General features: G+C 45.8%; 1 protein-coding gene and 1 long non-coding RNA gene across 2 annotated transcripts in view; one reads left to right on the plus strand and one right to left on the minus strand.

Annotated features, from left to right (window-relative positions):
* Nucleotides 1-9428, plus strand: part of LOC142460102 (E3 ubiquitin-protein ligase RNF213-like) — a 134456-nt gene extending 125028 nt beyond the window's left edge. Inside the window, exons 61-67 of the mRNA XM_075562324.1 lie at nt 886-1066; nt 1282-1483; nt 2664-2741; nt 3202-3396; nt 4099-4188; nt 4283-4461; nt 7462-9428. Of these exons, the coding sequence (XP_075418439.1) occupies nt 886-1066; nt 1282-1483; nt 2664-2741; nt 3202-3396; nt 4099-4188; nt 4283-4461; nt 7462-7615 (1079 nt within the window). The 3' untranslated portion in view covers nt 7616-9428. The remainder of the gene's footprint in view (nt 1-885; nt 1067-1281; nt 1484-2663; nt 2742-3201; nt 3397-4098; nt 4189-4282; nt 4462-7461) is intronic.
* The window catches only part of LOC142460103 (uncharacterized), a 122206-nt gene extending 103989 nt beyond the window's left edge, over nt 1-18217 (minus strand). The window contains exon 1 of the long non-coding RNA XR_012786501.1: nt 17951-18217. This is a non-coding gene — a long non-coding RNA (uncharacterized LOC142460103). The remainder of the gene's footprint in view (nt 1-17950) is intronic.
* Nucleotides 18218-18530: the final 313 nt, after the last annotated feature.

Below are 18530 nucleotides of genomic sequence, written 5' to 3' on the forward strand. Positions count from 1 at the left end.
GCTTTCTCTTCAGTACAACTCTGCATCTTCCTGGCACCGTGTTGTTATTGCTATTGGGTGCCATCAAGTTGGTGCCAAGTCACAGTGACCCTATGTATGGCAGAATGAAACACTGTCCGGTCCTGTGCCAGTCTCACAATTGTTCTTATGTTTGAGCCCATTGTCCGGCCACTGCTGTCAATCCGTCTTGTCAAGGGCTTTCCTCTTTCTTGCTGGCCCTCTACTTTCTCCAGCATAATGCTCTTCCCCAGGGACTGGTCTCTCCTGAAAACATGACCAAAGTACGTGAAAGGATGTCTCGCCGTCTTTGCCACTGAGGAACGTTCTGGCTATCTCCCTTCCAATGCAGACTTGTTTGTTCTTTTAGCAACCTATAGTACTTTCAGTATTCTTCATCAGCACCATAACTGATGCATAAGTGCATCGATTCTTCTTTGGTCTCATCCACTGTCCAACTTTCATACGCATATGAAGCAATGAAAAATACCACGGCTTGGGTCAGGCGCTTTAACCCTCAAAATGACCACCTTGCTTTCAACGCTTTACATAAAGCGATCTTATGCAACAGATTTACCCAATGCAGTGCCTGGCATCAGAGCCCCATGTTATGGCAGGACAGTCCTGGCTCTATGAGCCCTTTGATGGGGATGTCTGAGATAAGTGACACATACACTTATGTGGATAAATATGGGCAGTGATGAGGTTGAGGACATTTGACAGCATACAAACGAGAGATCACAAGCTGGTTCCTGGTCCCCAGCTTCATTGAGTCAAGGTGACTTCCACATTCCTCATCCACTTGCTGAACAGTTAGCTCCCTTACCTTGATGTGAAAGCAGCAGTAGGGACTGACTGCTTCTCTAAGAATAACCCCTGTTGTGTCAGGTGACATCAAGCTTCCGAAGGACTACTGCAGCACTGATTTAGATCTGGACACTCACTTTGAGGTCATCCTGCCACGTCGCCGGGGACGGGGCCTCTGTTCCACTGCCTTAGTCAGCTACTTGATCAGGCTTCACAATGAAATGGTCTACACGGTGGAAAAATTCTCCAAGGAAAATGAGAGGTGAGTGCACAATCCTACAGGAAATCCAGCCCTTGGATTCATTTCTGTTACCCCTAGGTTCTGTAGGGCAGACAGAAGCCAAGCTTCATCCTTGCTCCCCAGTGTCCCCAGATGTGTGTATCCAGAAATCAACTAGCAACTGAGTCAGGGTAACCTAAAGCCCTAAAGCAGGTGTGTAGTGACAGGAACTGAGCACTGTGTATTATGTCCCTCAGCTATTCCATCGATGCCTCTGAGGTCACCGACCTGCATGTCATCAGTTATGAAACAGAACGGGACTTGATGCCCCTGATCCTCTCCAACTGCCAGTACAGGGTGGAGCAAGGTGGAGAGGCCCTGCAAGAGTTTGACCTGGAGAAGATCCAGCGGCAGATCATGAGCCGATTTCTCCAGGGAAAGCCCAGGCTTACCCTCAAGGTATGGCTACCCTGTGGTGTGTCCATTTCAGTTTGCTTCCATCACAGTGTTGTTTGTCATTTTTATTATGAATTGGGGGAAGGTTTACATCCATCAGCTTATACACATTTTGTTTCCGGTCACTGATTGTAACAGTAGCACATCATTTATCCCACTTCCTCCTTGTGTTTCTTGTTTCCATTCCACCTCTTCTCCCAACCCCTCTGAACCTTGTCTTTAGGTGAATGCTGCCCTTTTAATCCCAAGTGTTTCATTACTCTTAATGTGTGTGTGCTTCCCTAGTGGTGGTGTTCCCCTTGTAGATCTGTTGTTTGGCTGAAAACTGAGCCATGGGCTTGATTGAGTTCACTTCTGAACCTGAGGGATGACAAAGGACCAAAGTCTCAGGGTTCAATTAGTCTCTTTCAGGCTGGTCTCTTTATGATTTTGAGTTTTATTCCACTCTGTCACTCTGTCCAGGACCTTCTGTGATACTCTTCACAGCAGCTGGGAATGGTAGCTGGGCACCATCTAGCTCTTCTAATTTCATGGTCTTGGAGGATGAGGTCTGTGTAGTACATCAGTCCACTGTTCCCCTGTAGTGTGTTCATTTGTATGGCTTCCATCACAGTATTTTTGCAGTGAAACTAGAGGGATTTCCCAATTGATCTCATTCACATCCACACTTCCAGGACCACCACTCACATGTGTATGGCAGGGCTGAACATCTCTCCTGAGCGTTCGTCTGCCTGTCTTACAATCGCATTAGAATTACCATCCGGGTCTTTCTAACATAGTTAATGACATCCCCCAACTAAGCAAGACCAACCTCACCGCCATCTTTTCCTTCTTGTCTTTAGGCCCCACACAGTCTGTCATCAGGGATTGTCGGGTGTGTCTTTGTATCCCTGTGAATGATCACAACCACTGCTGTCACTTAAACCGTCTGTCTGGAAAAGAGACCCCTGCATTCTTCAGCCATATTAATATTCCGCGTGGCATCCACACTCTAAGCTTGGCCTCTATCCAGCCCATCTCCAGTCTCTGCCCACCAGCCTTCTTGGGTCTTCTGATCTTCCCCCTGGCTCATACTTCCTACACTGACACACTAGTCTCTCTCGATAAAAATATGTATTTATAAATAAGTTTACGTAAAAACTAACACAAAACTTTACATAAATATGTATACTTTTATTTTTAGGGACTACCCACTCTGGTATATCGACAGGACTGGAACTATGAGCATCTTTTCATGGACATCAAGAACAAGATGCTACAGGTGAGGCAAAGGAAGCAGCTCTGTCAGTGTGTTCATCCATACTATCGAGGCGGCCACCTCATTCCAAAGGCCTGTGAATCCCCAAGAGTCCCAGTGGCTGCTTAACTGCCCCTAGCCCAAGACTCACTCCAATGGGCAAGCAGGACATCCAATATGCAAGCGGTTTTTTGTTGAGTATAATCAGGTTTCAGTCAGAGAACTGGTCATCTCGTACTCAGGAGTATGTGCACTGAAGCAAAAAAGACCAGAGCACATATTTCTACATACACACCCTCTTTCTTTCTAGACAGACAGACAGATGAGTGCATACACACATAAAGGTGGTCCTCTAAGGATTACATGAGTCTCTATTGTTTTGGTGTCTGCCTCATCTTATGGTCTTGAGCTTAGAAGGGACTCTTTTGTTAGGGAGCAATAAACTAAAATTCCACCTGGGCCCTGGCCTGCTTTTGCTCCCCAGAGCGCTCTCCCCCACGCGGTCCTCGGCACCCTCAGAGGACAGCTGCAGTCCTTCAGTGATGCCTGTGAAGCTCTGTCGGTCACAGAAGTCACCTTGGGCTTTCTGAGCACAGCCGGTGGCGACCCGAACATGTCCTTGAAGGTGTATATCCAGGACATCCTGCGAATGGGTGATCAGACAAGCCCTGCTTTACAGGTAGGTCTTATATTAAGGTTTTTGTCAAAATCAGTCTGCATGGCCCCTTGCCTCAGTTTCCACACTTTGTACTAGAAAGGCCACCATTCAGGGACTGTTAATCTAGGCACCCTGAGAAGGAGGTGAAAACAGAACACCCACTCGCCCAGTGGTTCACGTGTAGATAGAATGCACTCTGGGCAGCACAGACAGTGATGTGCTTGAAATGCTAACCAGGTAGGTCAGGCGTCCTCAAACTACAGCCCACGGGCCACATGCAGACCGCCGAGGACATTTAGCTGGCCTGCCCGGTATTTCGGCCCCGTTTGGTTTTTTACTTCAAACCAAGATGTGTGCAGTGTGCATAGGAATTTGTTCATAGATTGTTGTTTTTTTTAACTATAGTACAGCCCTCCAACAGGTCTGAGGGACAGTAAACTTGCCCCCTGTTTAAAAAGTCTGAGGACCCCTGGCCCCGGCAGTGCACCTGGATGTGGCTGAGAACACAAGCAGATGCCTGAGGATTCTGAAAGACCGGAGGAGGGGAGGACTATAGAGAGGAGTCTAAAAGCTGAAGCAAGGGAATCAGCACACTGGAATAGGCATGGTGTCACAAGGGACAGAGAAAGAGTACAGAGCAGAAAGGACCACGTGGAAGAGCAGTCAGACCCACTGCCTACGGCATGAGGCCTTCTCCTCCTCAGGATTCTGCTCCTCTTTCAGGCCTTACGCAGTTGTCAGTTAAAGCACGTCACTGCCCTGTGGTGGTTCCTCTCTGCGCACAAGTGCGAACAGCTCCTGCGACAGGGAAAAGTAAGTCACTCTCTCCCGGAGCCGGGACTGTGGGCAGCGGCTCTCCTCCTCTGCTCCTGAGTTTCTCTTTTCACTTGTTCGTATTTCACTGCAGGATCCCTTTAAGGAAATCAGTTCGAAGTACAAAGAGCCTCTCAGCGCAGAGGATGAAAAGCTCCTCAGCTCCTTCCTGCATCACACTGACCTAGAGGCCTTCTTGCTGGAGCTTCATGAAATGATGATCCTGAAACTAAAGAGCCCTCGTGCGGAGGAGGACTTCAACCCTGCATGGGGGTAAGGCCTTCACTCCAGAATGCTCTGCTGTCTCCTGGTGGTCACGTAGCAGTTCTTGACTTACTGCAAGACTCTGCCTCCTGCTCTTCCACCAGGGCACCTGAGAGCTGGCTTTTTGTTTGTTTGTTTGTTTCAATCTCTTGAGTTCAGTGTTGTTAATAATCCAGAACTCATTTTTTTCTCGTTATAACAAGCAGACTTACTATGGCAGATAGAGGAACATTTTAAACTTCATAGGAAAATCTCCTTCAATATATAAACAGTATATTAGAATGTGCAATGCTAAATACTATCCCCTTTTTACATTTTGCCAATCTTCCCATGGTTGACTGTTGAGACTGATCATATGTTTACAGTTGTTAGTCATTGGTAAAATTTCGGAATGATCTCTTAATGTTGTTACATGCTCTCCAGTGGATTCTGACTCAATGTAGACCTCTCTGTAATAGAACAGAATCCTGCCTGGTGCTGAGCCGTCTGCACAATGATTACGTTTGAGCGCATTGCTGCAGTCACTGGGTCAGTCATTTTCCTTAATGGCCTTCCTCTACTTAACAAGCCAGGGACTGGTCTCTCCTGATAACAGGAACAAAGTCTCCCCTTCTCATTTCTAAGAAGTACTCTGATTATACTTCTTCCACAGTAGATTTTTCTTGTTTGTTTTACTGACAGGCCTCAGGACTTTCAGTATTCTTCACCATAAGTCAAATGCACCAACTCTTCTTTGGTATTCTTTAGTTGTTGTCTAACTTTCACATCTATATGAAGCAATTGAAAATATCATGGTTTGAGTCAGCCACACTTCAGTCCTCAAAGTAATGTTCCTGCTTCAACACTTTATAGAGGTCTTGTGCAGGTGTGGCCAATGTGATATGTCATTTTATGTCATGACTGTTGTTTTCACCAGCATTGATTGTGGAACCAAGTATTATGAAATCCTTGACAACTTCAATCTTTTTTTCTCTGTTTATAATGAGGTTGTTTATTGGTCCACTTGTGGAGGATTGTTTTTTTCTCTTTCCATGGAGATGCTCCTCTTCACTTTCAGCAAGCAGGCTTGCGTCATCAGGATGATCAGCTGTGATAAGCCTTTCTCCAGTCCTGATGCTGCATTCTCCTGCATATAGTCCAACTTCTCAGACTGTATGCTCAGCATACAGACTGAATAAGATACAGCCGACACACGCCTTTTCTGATGTTACACCACACAGCATTCCCTTCTTTTGTTCAAATGATGGCCTTTTGGTCCATGTATAGGCTCCACATGAGCACGATGCAGTGTTCTCGAATCCTCAGTCTTCTCAAGGTGATCCATAGTTTGTTTTATGATCCATACATTTGAATGCCTCTGAATATTCAATAAAATATAAGTAAACATCTTTCTGGTATTGTCTGCTTTAAACCAAGATCTAGCTGACTTCAGCAATGACATCCCTGTTCCAAATCCTCTTGTGAATCTAGTTTGAATTTCTGACAGCTCCCAGTCAATGTATTCTTCCAACCATTGTTGAATTATTGTCTGTAAAATAGGACTTGCAAATGATATTATTCAGTCATTTCCACATTCAGTTGGGTTGCCTTTCTTTGGAATGGGTTGCAAATGGGGATTTTCTCCAGTATGTTGGTCAGGATTTTTCCCCAAATTCCTTGCCAGAGGCAAGTGAGTGCTTCTAGTGCCTCGATGTTCATAGTTATTCCAACCATTCCTGGAGCCTTGTTTTTCACTGATCCTTCAGTGTTGCTTGGACTTCTTACTGTGTTCCTTCCCCCTTCTCTCTTTTTTTAAAAATCGTTTTATTAGGGGCTCATACAACTCTTATCACAATCCATACATACATCCATTGTGTCAAGCACATTTGTACATTCATTGCCCTCATCATTCTCAAAACATTTGCTTTCTACTTGAGCCCTTGGTATCAGCTCAATTTTCCCCATCTCTCCCCAATCCCCCCTCCCTCGTGAACCCTTGATCATTTATAAATTATTATTTTGTCATATCTTACACTGTCTGATGTCTCCCTTCACTCACTTTTCTGTTGTCCATCCCACATGGAAGAGGTTATATGTAGATCCTGTTAATCGGTTCCCCCTTTCCACCCCACTCTCACTCCACCCTCCCAGTATCGCCACTCTCAGCCCTGGTCCTGAAGGGATCATCTATTCTGGATTCCCTGTGTTTCCAGTCCCTATCTGTACCAGTGTACATCCTCTGGTCTAGCCAGATTTGTAAAGTAGAATTGGGATCATGATAGTTGGGGTGCAGGGACAGAAAGCATTTAAGAACTAGAGGAAAGTTGTATGTTTCATTGTTGCTACACTGCACCCTGACTGGCTCATCTCCTCCCCGAGACCCTTCTGTAAGGGGATGTCCAGTGGCCTACAAATGGGCTTTGGGTCTCCACTCCACACTTTCCCCCTCACTCACAATGATATGATTTTTTTTGTTCTGATGATGCTTGATATGTGGTCCCTTCAACACCTTGTGATCGCATCTTCCCTTGATGCTCCCTGCATCATTCAATATTTTGCCCACAGAATCCTTGAATAGTTCAACCCATGGGGCTTAAATATTTTCTTTAGTTCTTTCACCTTGAGCTATGTCACCTAGTTCTTCCTCTCTCACTTTCTAACTCCATGTCTTTGCACATGCCATTAAAATATTCTACTTTGTCTTCTCCAGTTGCCCTTTGAAATGTTTTATTCCGCTCTTTTACTTCCTCATCTATCCACTTTGCTTTAGTTACTCTATGTTCAAGAGCAAGTTTCAGAGTCTCTTCTGATATCTTCTTTGGCATTTTCTTTCTTTCCTGTGTTTTTAATGACCTCATATGTGATGCTCATATGTGATGCTCTTGATGTCACTGCACGCTCAATAGTACTTCTTTTGCCTTATGAGCACTTTGGTTTTATTAACTACTAGAACAAATGACAATTGATTGCTTTCCTTTTGATATTTGGGAGCCTCTTTTAAATGCTGTCTCTTGTTCCTTGTTTTCTCAGTCTCAGAGACACTCTGGTAAGTTACATGGACACTAAAGAGAGGGACGTTCTTCCTGAAATGGAAACTCAGTTCCCCGAAGGCATCCGGCTCTCCAGTTGCATACCTGTGTGGATCCTGGCAGGCAGGCTGAGACAGGCCCGGCACAGAAGCTAGAACAGTTCTTCATCACTGCTTCTGGATGACACTTGGGATGAGAAGGTCTGTTTTCCCTCCACACTGGATGCCATCACAGAAGGTCGGGACACTTTTTGGAGTGCTTACTCACACGAAATCTAAGACCAAGAAGTGATGTGAATTCTCAGTATTTTGACAATCAAGTTGTTTCAAGAACATGTGTATATTTCTAAACTTTCTCGTCATGTTTTAAATACTCTTCAGGGGAAGCTGAGGATTGAACGCTGTCCTTCACATCCCAGGACACACACAAAAGGGTAGCTTCTCAGACTCACACAGCAGGACCCTGAACTGGCACAGACCCAGCTAGCAAGTTCCTCCCTCCTGAGACTACGGCCTCATTAGAGGGAGGGAAACAAGAGAGGGATTAAGTGTTTGCTTTAATTTTTTTTCCTATGTATTTTCCTTTTGCGCTCATAGAAGAAAATCTAGCTTTCCTCTTTCCCCTAAATTCTGAGTGTTGGACAGCTAGTTTTAGGGTTTGAAGATTATGTGACAAACTGCAAGACCTTTTCCTCTCCCCCCCCCCTTTTTTTTTTCAAATACAAGTCAACTCACGGTGTTTTGTGAGTGCCCAAAAAACTGGAGTTTGACAAGAAAATCTGACCTAGGCCCCACAGGGTCTCACTACTGTATTTCAAAGGCTAAGGGCCAAGCTGCTGTTATGTGAGAAGCCCTGAATTAAGAGTCTAGGACACTCTGGGCCCAAGTCTTATCGTCCAGAAAATGAGACCCTGAATTGATGGCCAAAGTTCCTCCCAATTCTTATCATTGGAAATTCTAAATCAAAGGTTGTTAATGCAACTTGGGTCAAAGGTGTGCCTCTGGTTCTCCTATAGGTAATTTTTGATCATGTAGCATTGAGCCAAATAAACTTATGTGATTTAGAGTTTCCAGTGCTCAAATATCTGGTCCACTCGTTCAGTCTTAACCAAGGCATAACTGACACTCAGGGTACAAACCAGCTTAGTTTCTGAAAACAAAGCCAACTAGTCCTCATTTTGTGCTACAACCCTCATGTGAAGATGCCTTGTTTGTTTTGGTTTCACCCCCAACATCTCTGGACTAAATGCTCTACCTGGATAGCTCAGTAGCCATATTTGCACTGCTGTTAAGATACCAACTGTTTACAAGTTAGTGGCAAATGTCCTTAACATAACTTCTAAATGAGCTAATGGATCAACCTAATGAAATTGGGCCCATCTGGTGTGAGCGCTAGAAAAATACAAAATACACATAAACAATGTGACCACAGACACCTGAAGCACCACTGGAAGACGTAGCAGAGGGACTCACTGTGTGCATGATGTTTACATTCTCTCCAGGTTCTCAATGAAGGATATCCAGACCCTAGGTCAGAATTCATTGGATGCATTTTCCTCTTGCATAGAGTAATCTGTGGTTGGTTACCATTTGATACTATGGAAAGGCTATCCGTCCCACACATATCTGCATCCTGGATTGCCAATGAATGTGGTGGAGGGTATGACACTCCTACCTACACTTGGCACTCTAATGATGCCTCCAATTAGGGATCAAGCCATCAAGTGGCCACTCATACCCGCATGGCTTCAGGCTGCTCTGCTGGTGCTGTTTCTCACTCTGCCACACCTTAGCAGGTGAAAACCAGGTGTCTATCTGTTGTTGTGACAACTTTTTTCTTGGCGTTTTTTTTTTTTTCGCATTTCACCCCAATTTTATAAAATGTTCTTAAATTTACCTATTTCCTTTTGTATGTTTTCAAAGTCTTAACTGTCATATATATATATATATAGCATTATCTTGTTATTAAATAAATATATATACTAGTCTAACACATGGAAAATGTCAATTTTATCCTAATTGCCTTCCCAGTTTTAATCAACATGAATTTATTAAAGCGATAGTGTTTTTCTGTTTTAGGAAATAGACATCAACTAGTCTTTCAAGGCCGGGTCACCTTTATTGTGGAAATGTTCCTGTTGCAAAGATATTTTATGCAAATTAACACAAGATTAGTCTCAAGAAGGTGAAGATTGAAGATGCCCCCAAAGTCCAACTTTTCAAAAATGCTCTACCGCTCTCTTTGCAACCAGCACCCCCTCCACGGTTTATTTCCCCACATCCCAGGGTTCTCCAATTCCCTGCAATGTCTTAACTCACTAGGCTTTCAGGAAATGGCTCATGCAGTTGTGGGTGAAGGTCCGTCCTAAGTCTGAAGGTCAAACGTCTATCTGGAGGGTCTTCATCACCCCCCAGGCTGTGGGAATGGGGAAAGTTAGCTCAGATGACAGGTCATAACTCAAATCCCAAGACCAGAGAGGTCAGGCAAAGGCAAGCCAGATGCAGGATCCACCGCAAGAACCTAAACATCGCAAGTTCAAGCAGGACTTGCTTCTTTCTGCACATGCTCGGGAAGGGAGGTCACAAAGGTGGCCTGGATGGAGGTATGGTTTGGCCTTCTGTAGACCATACCCCCAAGAAAACAGAGTAGTGACTCGAATCATACCATCTAATAAATTGAGGACTCAAAATATATCCCACGCTTAAACCAGACGAAGTAACCTCACATCGGGAAAAAACACTTAACAATACTTATGTAGAACCCAAGTGGAGAATATGCTCAGTACTGTGTTCCTAACTGGACACCTTTTTTTGGTCTTTCCTCCTGAGGGTTTTTTTTTTTTTTTATGTAAAGAGAAAGTTTTATATAAAGGTTAAGTGAACATCAAGAAAACATCCCAACCCAGTGCTGCCCAAGCCCACAAGTCCAACATTAACCCATTAACCCATAGGCCCAACACCAGTCCACAAAATCCTCCTCCATCTCACAAAACAGACAGAATGATGCCAACTGCAGGAGGAAAGCCGAGTTGGTGAATGTGTAAGCATCTCAGCACTGGCAGGGGTCTCCACACGGCTGCTACAGCACCCAGGGCTGCATCGGGGTAGGTCCATATGGCTTCTCCTTGGGGATGTCTTGCAGGAAGTCACACTTGCAAGCTGAAGCAGGGAACTTCTAAGACAGCTGCACCTTGGTCCAACCATCACAAAGCAAGAGACCCGAGAACTAGAAAGGCGAGGCTCATTGAGCCATGTATATTCCTCCACCCTTCAATTAATATCACATGTATCTATTGGCCAGCTTGGCACAATGAACTAATTCAGATATGATCTCATTTTCTTAGGGATCGTAGCCTATCAAAAAACAGCTGATTTGTTTATTCCAAAGTGGGAGGGGGGATCCTAACACTCATTGCAGGCAAAGTATCTTTGCGACACGCGGGAAGAGAAAAGGATTTCCTTGAGATTATAGAGATTCTCCATGGAAGCTGACAAAACAAATTCCATGGGTTCTATAGCCCGGGACCCACGCTACAGGCAGAACGCAGAAGTGACAAGGCCCAGAAGACAGATGGTCGCAGCACCATCTCTACCCAGGTAGAGAGTACCTGGGTAGATTAACTAAAATTCCCAAGCACGGAGTACCATACATGGTGGTGCAAATGGCTACAAGTTTGGAGGTCAAGTCCACCCAGAAGTGCCTCGAAAGAAAAGCCTGATAATATCTTCTGTGGCCCAAAAAGAAGCCGTTGACTACCCCCGTTGAGTACTGTGTTAGTCTGGGTAGACTAGAGCACCAAGTCCATGGATACACACATATGTGTATAAGAAAGAGATTTATATACAAGTCCTTATGTCCGACATTAGCCCATATGTCCGATACCAATCTATAAAGTCCTCTTCAAACTCACAAAACACATGCAATGACGCTGAATACAGGATGATCGCAGGCTAGTGGGTAAAAAGCCTTTGGATCCAGTGGCATTGTAAGCACCTCAGCACTGGCAGGGGTCTCTACGTGGCTTCTCTGGCTTCAGAGGTCTCATTGCATCAGGGTAGGTCCAGGTTCTCCCACTTAGGGCCCTAGAGTAGTTCCATGTGTCTTCTCAGCTGCAATGTCTCCCAGGGAGTGGCAGAGAGAGAGAAGTTCTTCCTGAGGGTTGTTTGGTTGTTGTTTTTTAATTATTGGGGGCTCATACAACTCAATCCATACATACATCCATTTTGTTCAGAACACTTTTACATTTGTTGCCCTCATTATTCTCAAAACATTTGCTTTCGACTTGAGCTCTTATTATCAGCTCATTTTCCCCCTACAATGGCATTCCCCCCATCCTCCTGAACCCTTGATAATTTATAAGTTATTATTTTGTCATATCTTACACTGTCTGATGTCTCTCTTCACCCACTTTTCTGTTGTCCATCCCACATGGAAGAGGTTATATGTAGATCCTGGTAATCGGTTCCCCCTTTCCACCCCACTCTCACTCCACCCTCCCAGTATTGCCACTCTCAGCCCTGGTCCTGAAGGGATCATCTATTCTGGATTCCCTGTGTTTCCAGTCCCTATCTGTACCAGTGTACATCCTCTGGTCTAGCCAGATTTGTAAAGTAGAATTGGGATCATGATAGTTGGGGTGCAGGGACAGAAAGCATTTAAGAACTAGAGGAAAGTTGTATGTTTCAGTGTTGCTACACTGCACCCTGACTGGCTCATCTCCCCCAGCGACCCTTCTGTAAGGGGTTGTCCAGTTGCCTACACATGGGTCTTGGGTCCCCAATCTGCACTCCTCCTCATTCACAATGATATGATTTTTTTTGTTTTTGGATACCTGATCCTTTCGACACCTTGTGGTCACACAAGCTGGTGTGCTTCTTCCATGTGGGCTTTGTTGCTTCTGAGATAGATGGCCGTTTACCTTCAAGTCTTTAAGACCCTAGACACTATATCCTTTGATAGCTGGACTCCATCAGCTTGCTTCACCACATTTGCTTATGCACCTGCTTTGTCCTCAGTGATCATATCGGGAAGGTGAGCATCATGGAATGTACCTGGACACTTTTGACCTAGTTTCTATCTAGCCCTTGGTGACCCAGCCCTCAGTGACTGAGGCCTGGTGCTATAGACAAATGGAACTTTCAACTCTGCTCTTTCGAGGCATACAATATCTGCTATAGGCCATATCAGAAGGATTTGAAGGGGAAATTTCTCTAAGTGAACTCGGCTTTACCTTAAACTCCCCTGTAGCAGACTTAAGGAACTGACATCCTCCCTTGGACTTCAGGCTGAAATGCACTCGCATGAGAAGACGCATGTGACTAGGTTCCCAAAGTTACAGGTAGTCATTGGACTTTGGTTTGGATCTCTTGCTTTGAGGGTGCCCAATGAATGGTGGCCTGAGATAACTATCTATTTACTATTTTAATGCTCTCCCTTTCTTAGGACATGCATTAATCTGGTATGCATGGTTCCGCCACTGTGAATGAGTGTTATTAGAAGGTTTGCCCCATCACCAACCCCTCATTGTTTGTGCAAACATTGTCCAATCAAATGTTTAATCTGTACAAGTCAACAATTGATGTATTGTGGTCTGGAAAGCCAAGCTATACGTGTATAATTTCCTTTAAATTTTTTTTAAATTAAAAAAAATTTGTGTAATTTCCTTTTCATAACAGTGTTTTAAATTCTATACTATTGGCTAAATTAATGACACATCAATAGAATTACCTATGCCTCAGGAGATTTATAATGTTCTCTTCTCTGTCATAAAACAATAATGAGACGTATATGAGCCACAGATATATGACTGGATTTGGGGCTTGAACTTAATTCCAGCCTCAATCTAAGAACAAATAGTTCTTATGACATGGCCCTACTCGATTTTCTCCCTCATGAAGGCATCACTGAAAATATAGGTGCTACAGCAAAGTGTGATGAAGAAACCAGATGGGCTTGCTTGTTTTAAAACAGCCATCTAAGTGAGGCATCATTTCAGTCCACATCAAAGGAGTGCACCAGCCTATGTGATGCAAGAATTATAAGTAGTAAAATCCAAAAGCACAGGAGCTAATGGTATCAGAGTTTAGACTGTGAACACTCAGTTTAACCGAAGGTTATGGATAATAGTGGAAGCCCAAAGTTCATTTGCAGCGTCCCCACATGGATTAAGCCTCCAGTGAATTCCCTCTGACCATGGCCCGGGGAAGTGAACAGCTTTGCTATCAGCATGGAAGTTGATAATGACAGATGTGATTAGGTTAAAATGTAACACCTTATTATTTGATGTGTCTTTTAACCCATCTTAAAGTTGTTCTGCTTTCTTTTTGTTTGAGGTTTTTCCTCTGTTTTGTCATTGTTGGTTTTTTGTTTTTGTATGATTTTCTGTATATGAAATCCAGTATAGGTAAATCTAGAGAGACAGTAACTGAATTAATAATTAACTAGGAGCATGACAAGGGGAGGTTGGTGGGAAATGGAAGGCTAACAAGTTCCAGAATAAAATATTCTGAAATTGATTGTAGTGATTGCTTAACTCTTCTTAAGAGGACTGAATGATTAAATTGTATCATGTGAATTATATGCCAATAAAACTATTAAAAATAGATCCCACCTGAATCCCTTATTCATTTGCATAACAGATAAATCTGTTAAATGGGATTATAACCATGGATGTCGAGGCAAGAATTGACATCACAAAAGGGAGAAGGATGGCTGTAAAGATCATATTAAGTGATCAGCTACCTTGGAAGGGTCTATGAAAGTTGAAGAATAATCCAGAAAAGGTGCACTTGAAATGCACAGCAGGGAACTTGTCCGCAAGAACCCAGGGTAGAGTTCACATCCCTCCTTTGGGGCCAAAAACAAAAGCAGAAGCCTCTGCCTGAGTGTGGTGTCCTGCTCTGCTGGGAGTGACAATGGTCTCCAGATGAGTGCTAGCTCTGTCCATGCATTGGGTCATGGGATCGGGGCAGCAGTTCCTCAGAAAAAGGCAATCAATGAATGTGAGCACTAAACAGTATGACTCCAAGCAGCCCACATAGGTGTGGGGCATGAAACACCACTTTAGGGAAAACTGCAACTTCTCTCCCCCAAAGAAAAAGTGCCTGCGGAATATGGTGTGCGCATTCAAAGACAGATTTGCACACAGGGTTCAGCCTGCAGTACAAACGAAGGATGACCTGTCCTCAACTGCCAGACGCTTCTTCAACCGCTTCTACTGCACTTCCTCCAACTCTGTTGCACTATGGCAATCTCGGTACCAACCTGAACCCCAATCCCAACGTGCCCTCCATCCCTGCCCTGCTATTTCTGCCCGCCATCCACATTCAAGTGTCTGGACACTGCCACACTGAACAGTGTGAATCTTCGTGACTTGCCATGACTGCTTTTTGAGACCTTAAGGCGTACATACCAGGGATGGGAACTGATCCTTTGTTAACTGAGACATCCATGAACTATTTCAGTTCTTCCCCAGTTTAGAGAATTCCAACATACTAAAGAACTTCTTGCGGTGGACCATCACTATGAAAATATTAGCTGGCAGTAAATGGCATAGGGGGGGCCATATCTGACCTCTGGCTTCCCTACTGCCACAGGCAGGGGGCAAATATTCCTTTACCCTCTGTTCTCCTTTATCCTGTTCCTCCCAAGGCACTCTCCTTCTATGCTGGACTTGAGAATTCATTGCAATGGTTATACAATGCACTGACAATACTCATAATCAAATGGGGATTAAATTGGAACTGACTTGATGGCTGTGAGTTTGGTTGTTGGAGTTTGTATCAGGGAAGCGAATAGGCTATCAGGATCAGCAAACAGTAAGGATACAGTCATTGATCCTTAACAGCATCTCTCTTTGGCCAGCAGCCAAGTCTCTCTAGCCCTCAGCTTCTCACCCATGTGGTAGCCAAGTCTCTCTCTGGTCCTCAGCCTCTCAGGCATGTGGTCTCTTGGTCTTTGCCTCCATGAGCCAGGCAGACAGCTGCCCCTCTGCCTCATAGACCCAGAGTCTCGGTGCTGTTCCTCATGCTCTGGCCCATAGTCTCCAGGCCAGTCTCTGATGCCTCTGGCCTCTGTCTTTGCCAGTTCAGATAGAGATCTGGAACGTGCTTTTTCAATGGTCCTGTAAGGCTTTCTCTCTCTCTCTCTCCTGCCCCTCCTCTCTGAGACGACTCTTATACAAAGGAATGGCTTTGATGGAGATGTGGCTTTTGTTTTTTAGTTGTCCACACTCCCAAAGAAAATGAAGTATGGTGTCCTAAGTCTAGTGGAGTCTAAAGAGAGGCCACAGGAAACAAAGGGTGTGACTTGGTTCACACACTCTACTAAGGTCAGGACCAAACCCCACCTTAATCTTGTCTAGTTGGTACAGCAAAGAACTCTTGCCGAAATGGGATTATAGACATAGGCCTGATGTTCAGAATTATAAAGCATCACATAAGAAATTATGGCTAAAAGGGTCATTAATTGACTACATCTCACCGCTCAGTGGCTGTGCTTAGTAAGCAGAAAAAATGCCCCACTTCTTGCATGTACACTGCTATGCTAGTGGGAAACAGCTAAATAGAATCCATAAAACAGGTTTCTATGCCAACAGAGGCTGGAGAGAGTCCTTGATGGGGAGGAGGAAAAGAAAGGAAGCCCGTGGCCTTGGGCTGAGAAGCAATCCTCCAAGGGTGAGAGTAGTATAGGAAGTCATCAGGACAAAGACAGAGAGAAACTGTGGGGAAAGGACCTGAAGCAAGCAGCCCCACACTCCTGTGGAGACTGCTTCACGCTCATGTGCTGTCATTACGACCTGACTCCCCATCCCTTCCCTATGCACTTTACTAGTGAGCTACATTTCCTCAATACTCCTTCCTCCAGCCCAATGGGACTTCACTTAAAGTATACATTAATACTGTCCCCAATCTCCACATCTGTGAATGATTCTGAACTGCCACATCGAAGGGCCTCTATCCTGAACAAAAATCCTTACAACTAGACCAACAGGTAATATCATGACAAAAAGAGAAAAGATTGAAGTTTTCAAGGATTTTGTCTTGCCTGAATCCACGAGTGCTCACGGAAGCAGCAGTCAGGAGATCAAACGACACATTGCATTGGGTGAATCTGTTGCACAAGACCTCTTCCCAGTGCTAAAAAACAAGGATGTTACTGCACCTGAGACAAGCCATGGTATGTTCAATCACCTCACAGGCATGGGAAAGTTGGATATTGAATACGGAAGCCTGAAGAAGACTCAATGCTGCCATGAATTGCCAACAGACAAACAAATCTGTCTCTGAGGAAGTACAGCCAGGATGCTCCTTAGAAGCCAGGATGGTGAGACTTGCTCTCCTCTACTTCAGACATGTTGTCCGGAGGCGCCAATCCCAGATAATGGCATCATGCTTGGTAAGACAGAGGGACAGCGAAAAAAGGGAAGGTCTTTCACAAGATGGTGCCAACTATGGACTCACACATAAGGACACCTGTGTTAATCCTGGTTGGAAATTGTATTTTGTTCATTGTGTTAATTAGGTTCTACTAGATAGAGTTGGATGGTTCTAAACCTAATCACCTCTGAGTTATACAAAGAAGATTAGGAACAAAGGGACATACACAGGTGCTATATGAAGTTGGTCTATAAACTAAGGTATCAACACCGCCAAGACCTTGATTTGGATATTTAGCCACCAGAACTGTGAGCAAATATATTCCTGTTCCTTAAAGACACCCACTTGTGGTATTTCTGCTAAAGCAACAGTAGGATACTGAGACAAATCTCAACTAGCGGATCAATCCCTTAAGGCCCTTTAGCCTTGCTCATTGTTTTTGCCTGAATCACACTCTCAGCTCAGTGTCCTCTAAGCCTCACTCCTCAGACAGGGATCCCAACCACCAGGCCCCATCTTTTCCCTCATGGCTCTTGTCACCGTCTGTAGTGGCACAGGCAGTGTTTTCCTGTTCCCGCCCGCACTGGACAGCTGTAACCCCAGCATGGAGCCCAACCCTTGGCAAAAAGGGCACCGGCTTGGCTAAACTGACAGGAAGGCCGAGCATGTTCAGTAGGATGCGTGAAGCCTGCTGCCCACCCAAGTCCAGGCGAGGTGTGTCTACAAGACACCGGTCCTGCTCTGATACTTGGACGACCCTTTTCTACAGCCCGCTGTTGTGGTGTGTCTACCCAGCCAGCCAGCCACCAAACTGCGCGCACGTGGCCATGCCGCGCCAGGGGCACTTCTTTCGCTCAGGGCCACCGAGTGGATTCTCACTGAGAGCGCCCATGGGACAGCCCCTTCCCCGCGTGGAGAACCCACTAGCCACCAGGACGCCTTCCCGACGCGGCGGTGGTGGCGGCGGCGCCCTTTCTGCAGCTCCCTGTCCTGGCCGAGCTGCCTCAGCCAACCGCGCTAGCCGCTGGAGCCCAGCCTGGGGCTAGATCCTGGAAGGGCGCAGAAGCCCGTCGGGCCAGCGGGGCCGGACAGGACCCCCCCAGCGGGCCTCACCTGCGTGGGACAGCTTCAGCCCCTCACCTGTGGGGCTCGCGGGAGCGAAGGGCCTCAAGGCTCACGAATGCCGCCTCTGAGGAGCGTCCCTCGACGAATCCCCTCGACGCCACGCCAGAGTGTCGCCGCCGTGCATGGGACGGCAGGGCCTCCAGGGGTCTGAAGTGATAAGACCAATGGCTAGACGCGACAGCACCCGCGAAAACAGAAGGTTTTAAGGGCGGGTCTCACGCTGGGAGGCGAGGCCCCAACCGGTCCGGCGGGAGGCCCGACTGGCCGCGAGCGACACCTGGCGGCGACAGCAGCCTCGGCGGCCTGACAGAAAGGCAGCGAGGCCGGAAGGGAGACACAGCGCCTGCGCGAGAGCGCTCCGGAAGTGAAGGACCGGAAGAAGCGCTGGCGCCGAGTCATGGCATATGTTGGGACCACGTGGCCTTCCCAAGGAATCCCGGTAGCTCTCGAAACGGTAATCAGGTCGGGGAAAGACAGGTAGAGCGGCTCCCGCGCATCCTCCGACCATAGCCCTGCGGCTTCCAGCTCAGAGCGGCCAATGCAGGAGCCGCCGCCCTCAAAGGCCAGC

This window comes from Tenrec ecaudatus, chromosome 10 (assembly GCF_050624435.1).
Source record: "Tenrec ecaudatus isolate mTenEca1 chromosome 10, mTenEca1.hap1, whole genome shotgun sequence".
In the NCBI taxonomy this organism is placed as follows: domain Eukaryota; kingdom Metazoa; phylum Chordata; class Mammalia; order Afrosoricida; family Tenrecidae; genus Tenrec; species Tenrec ecaudatus.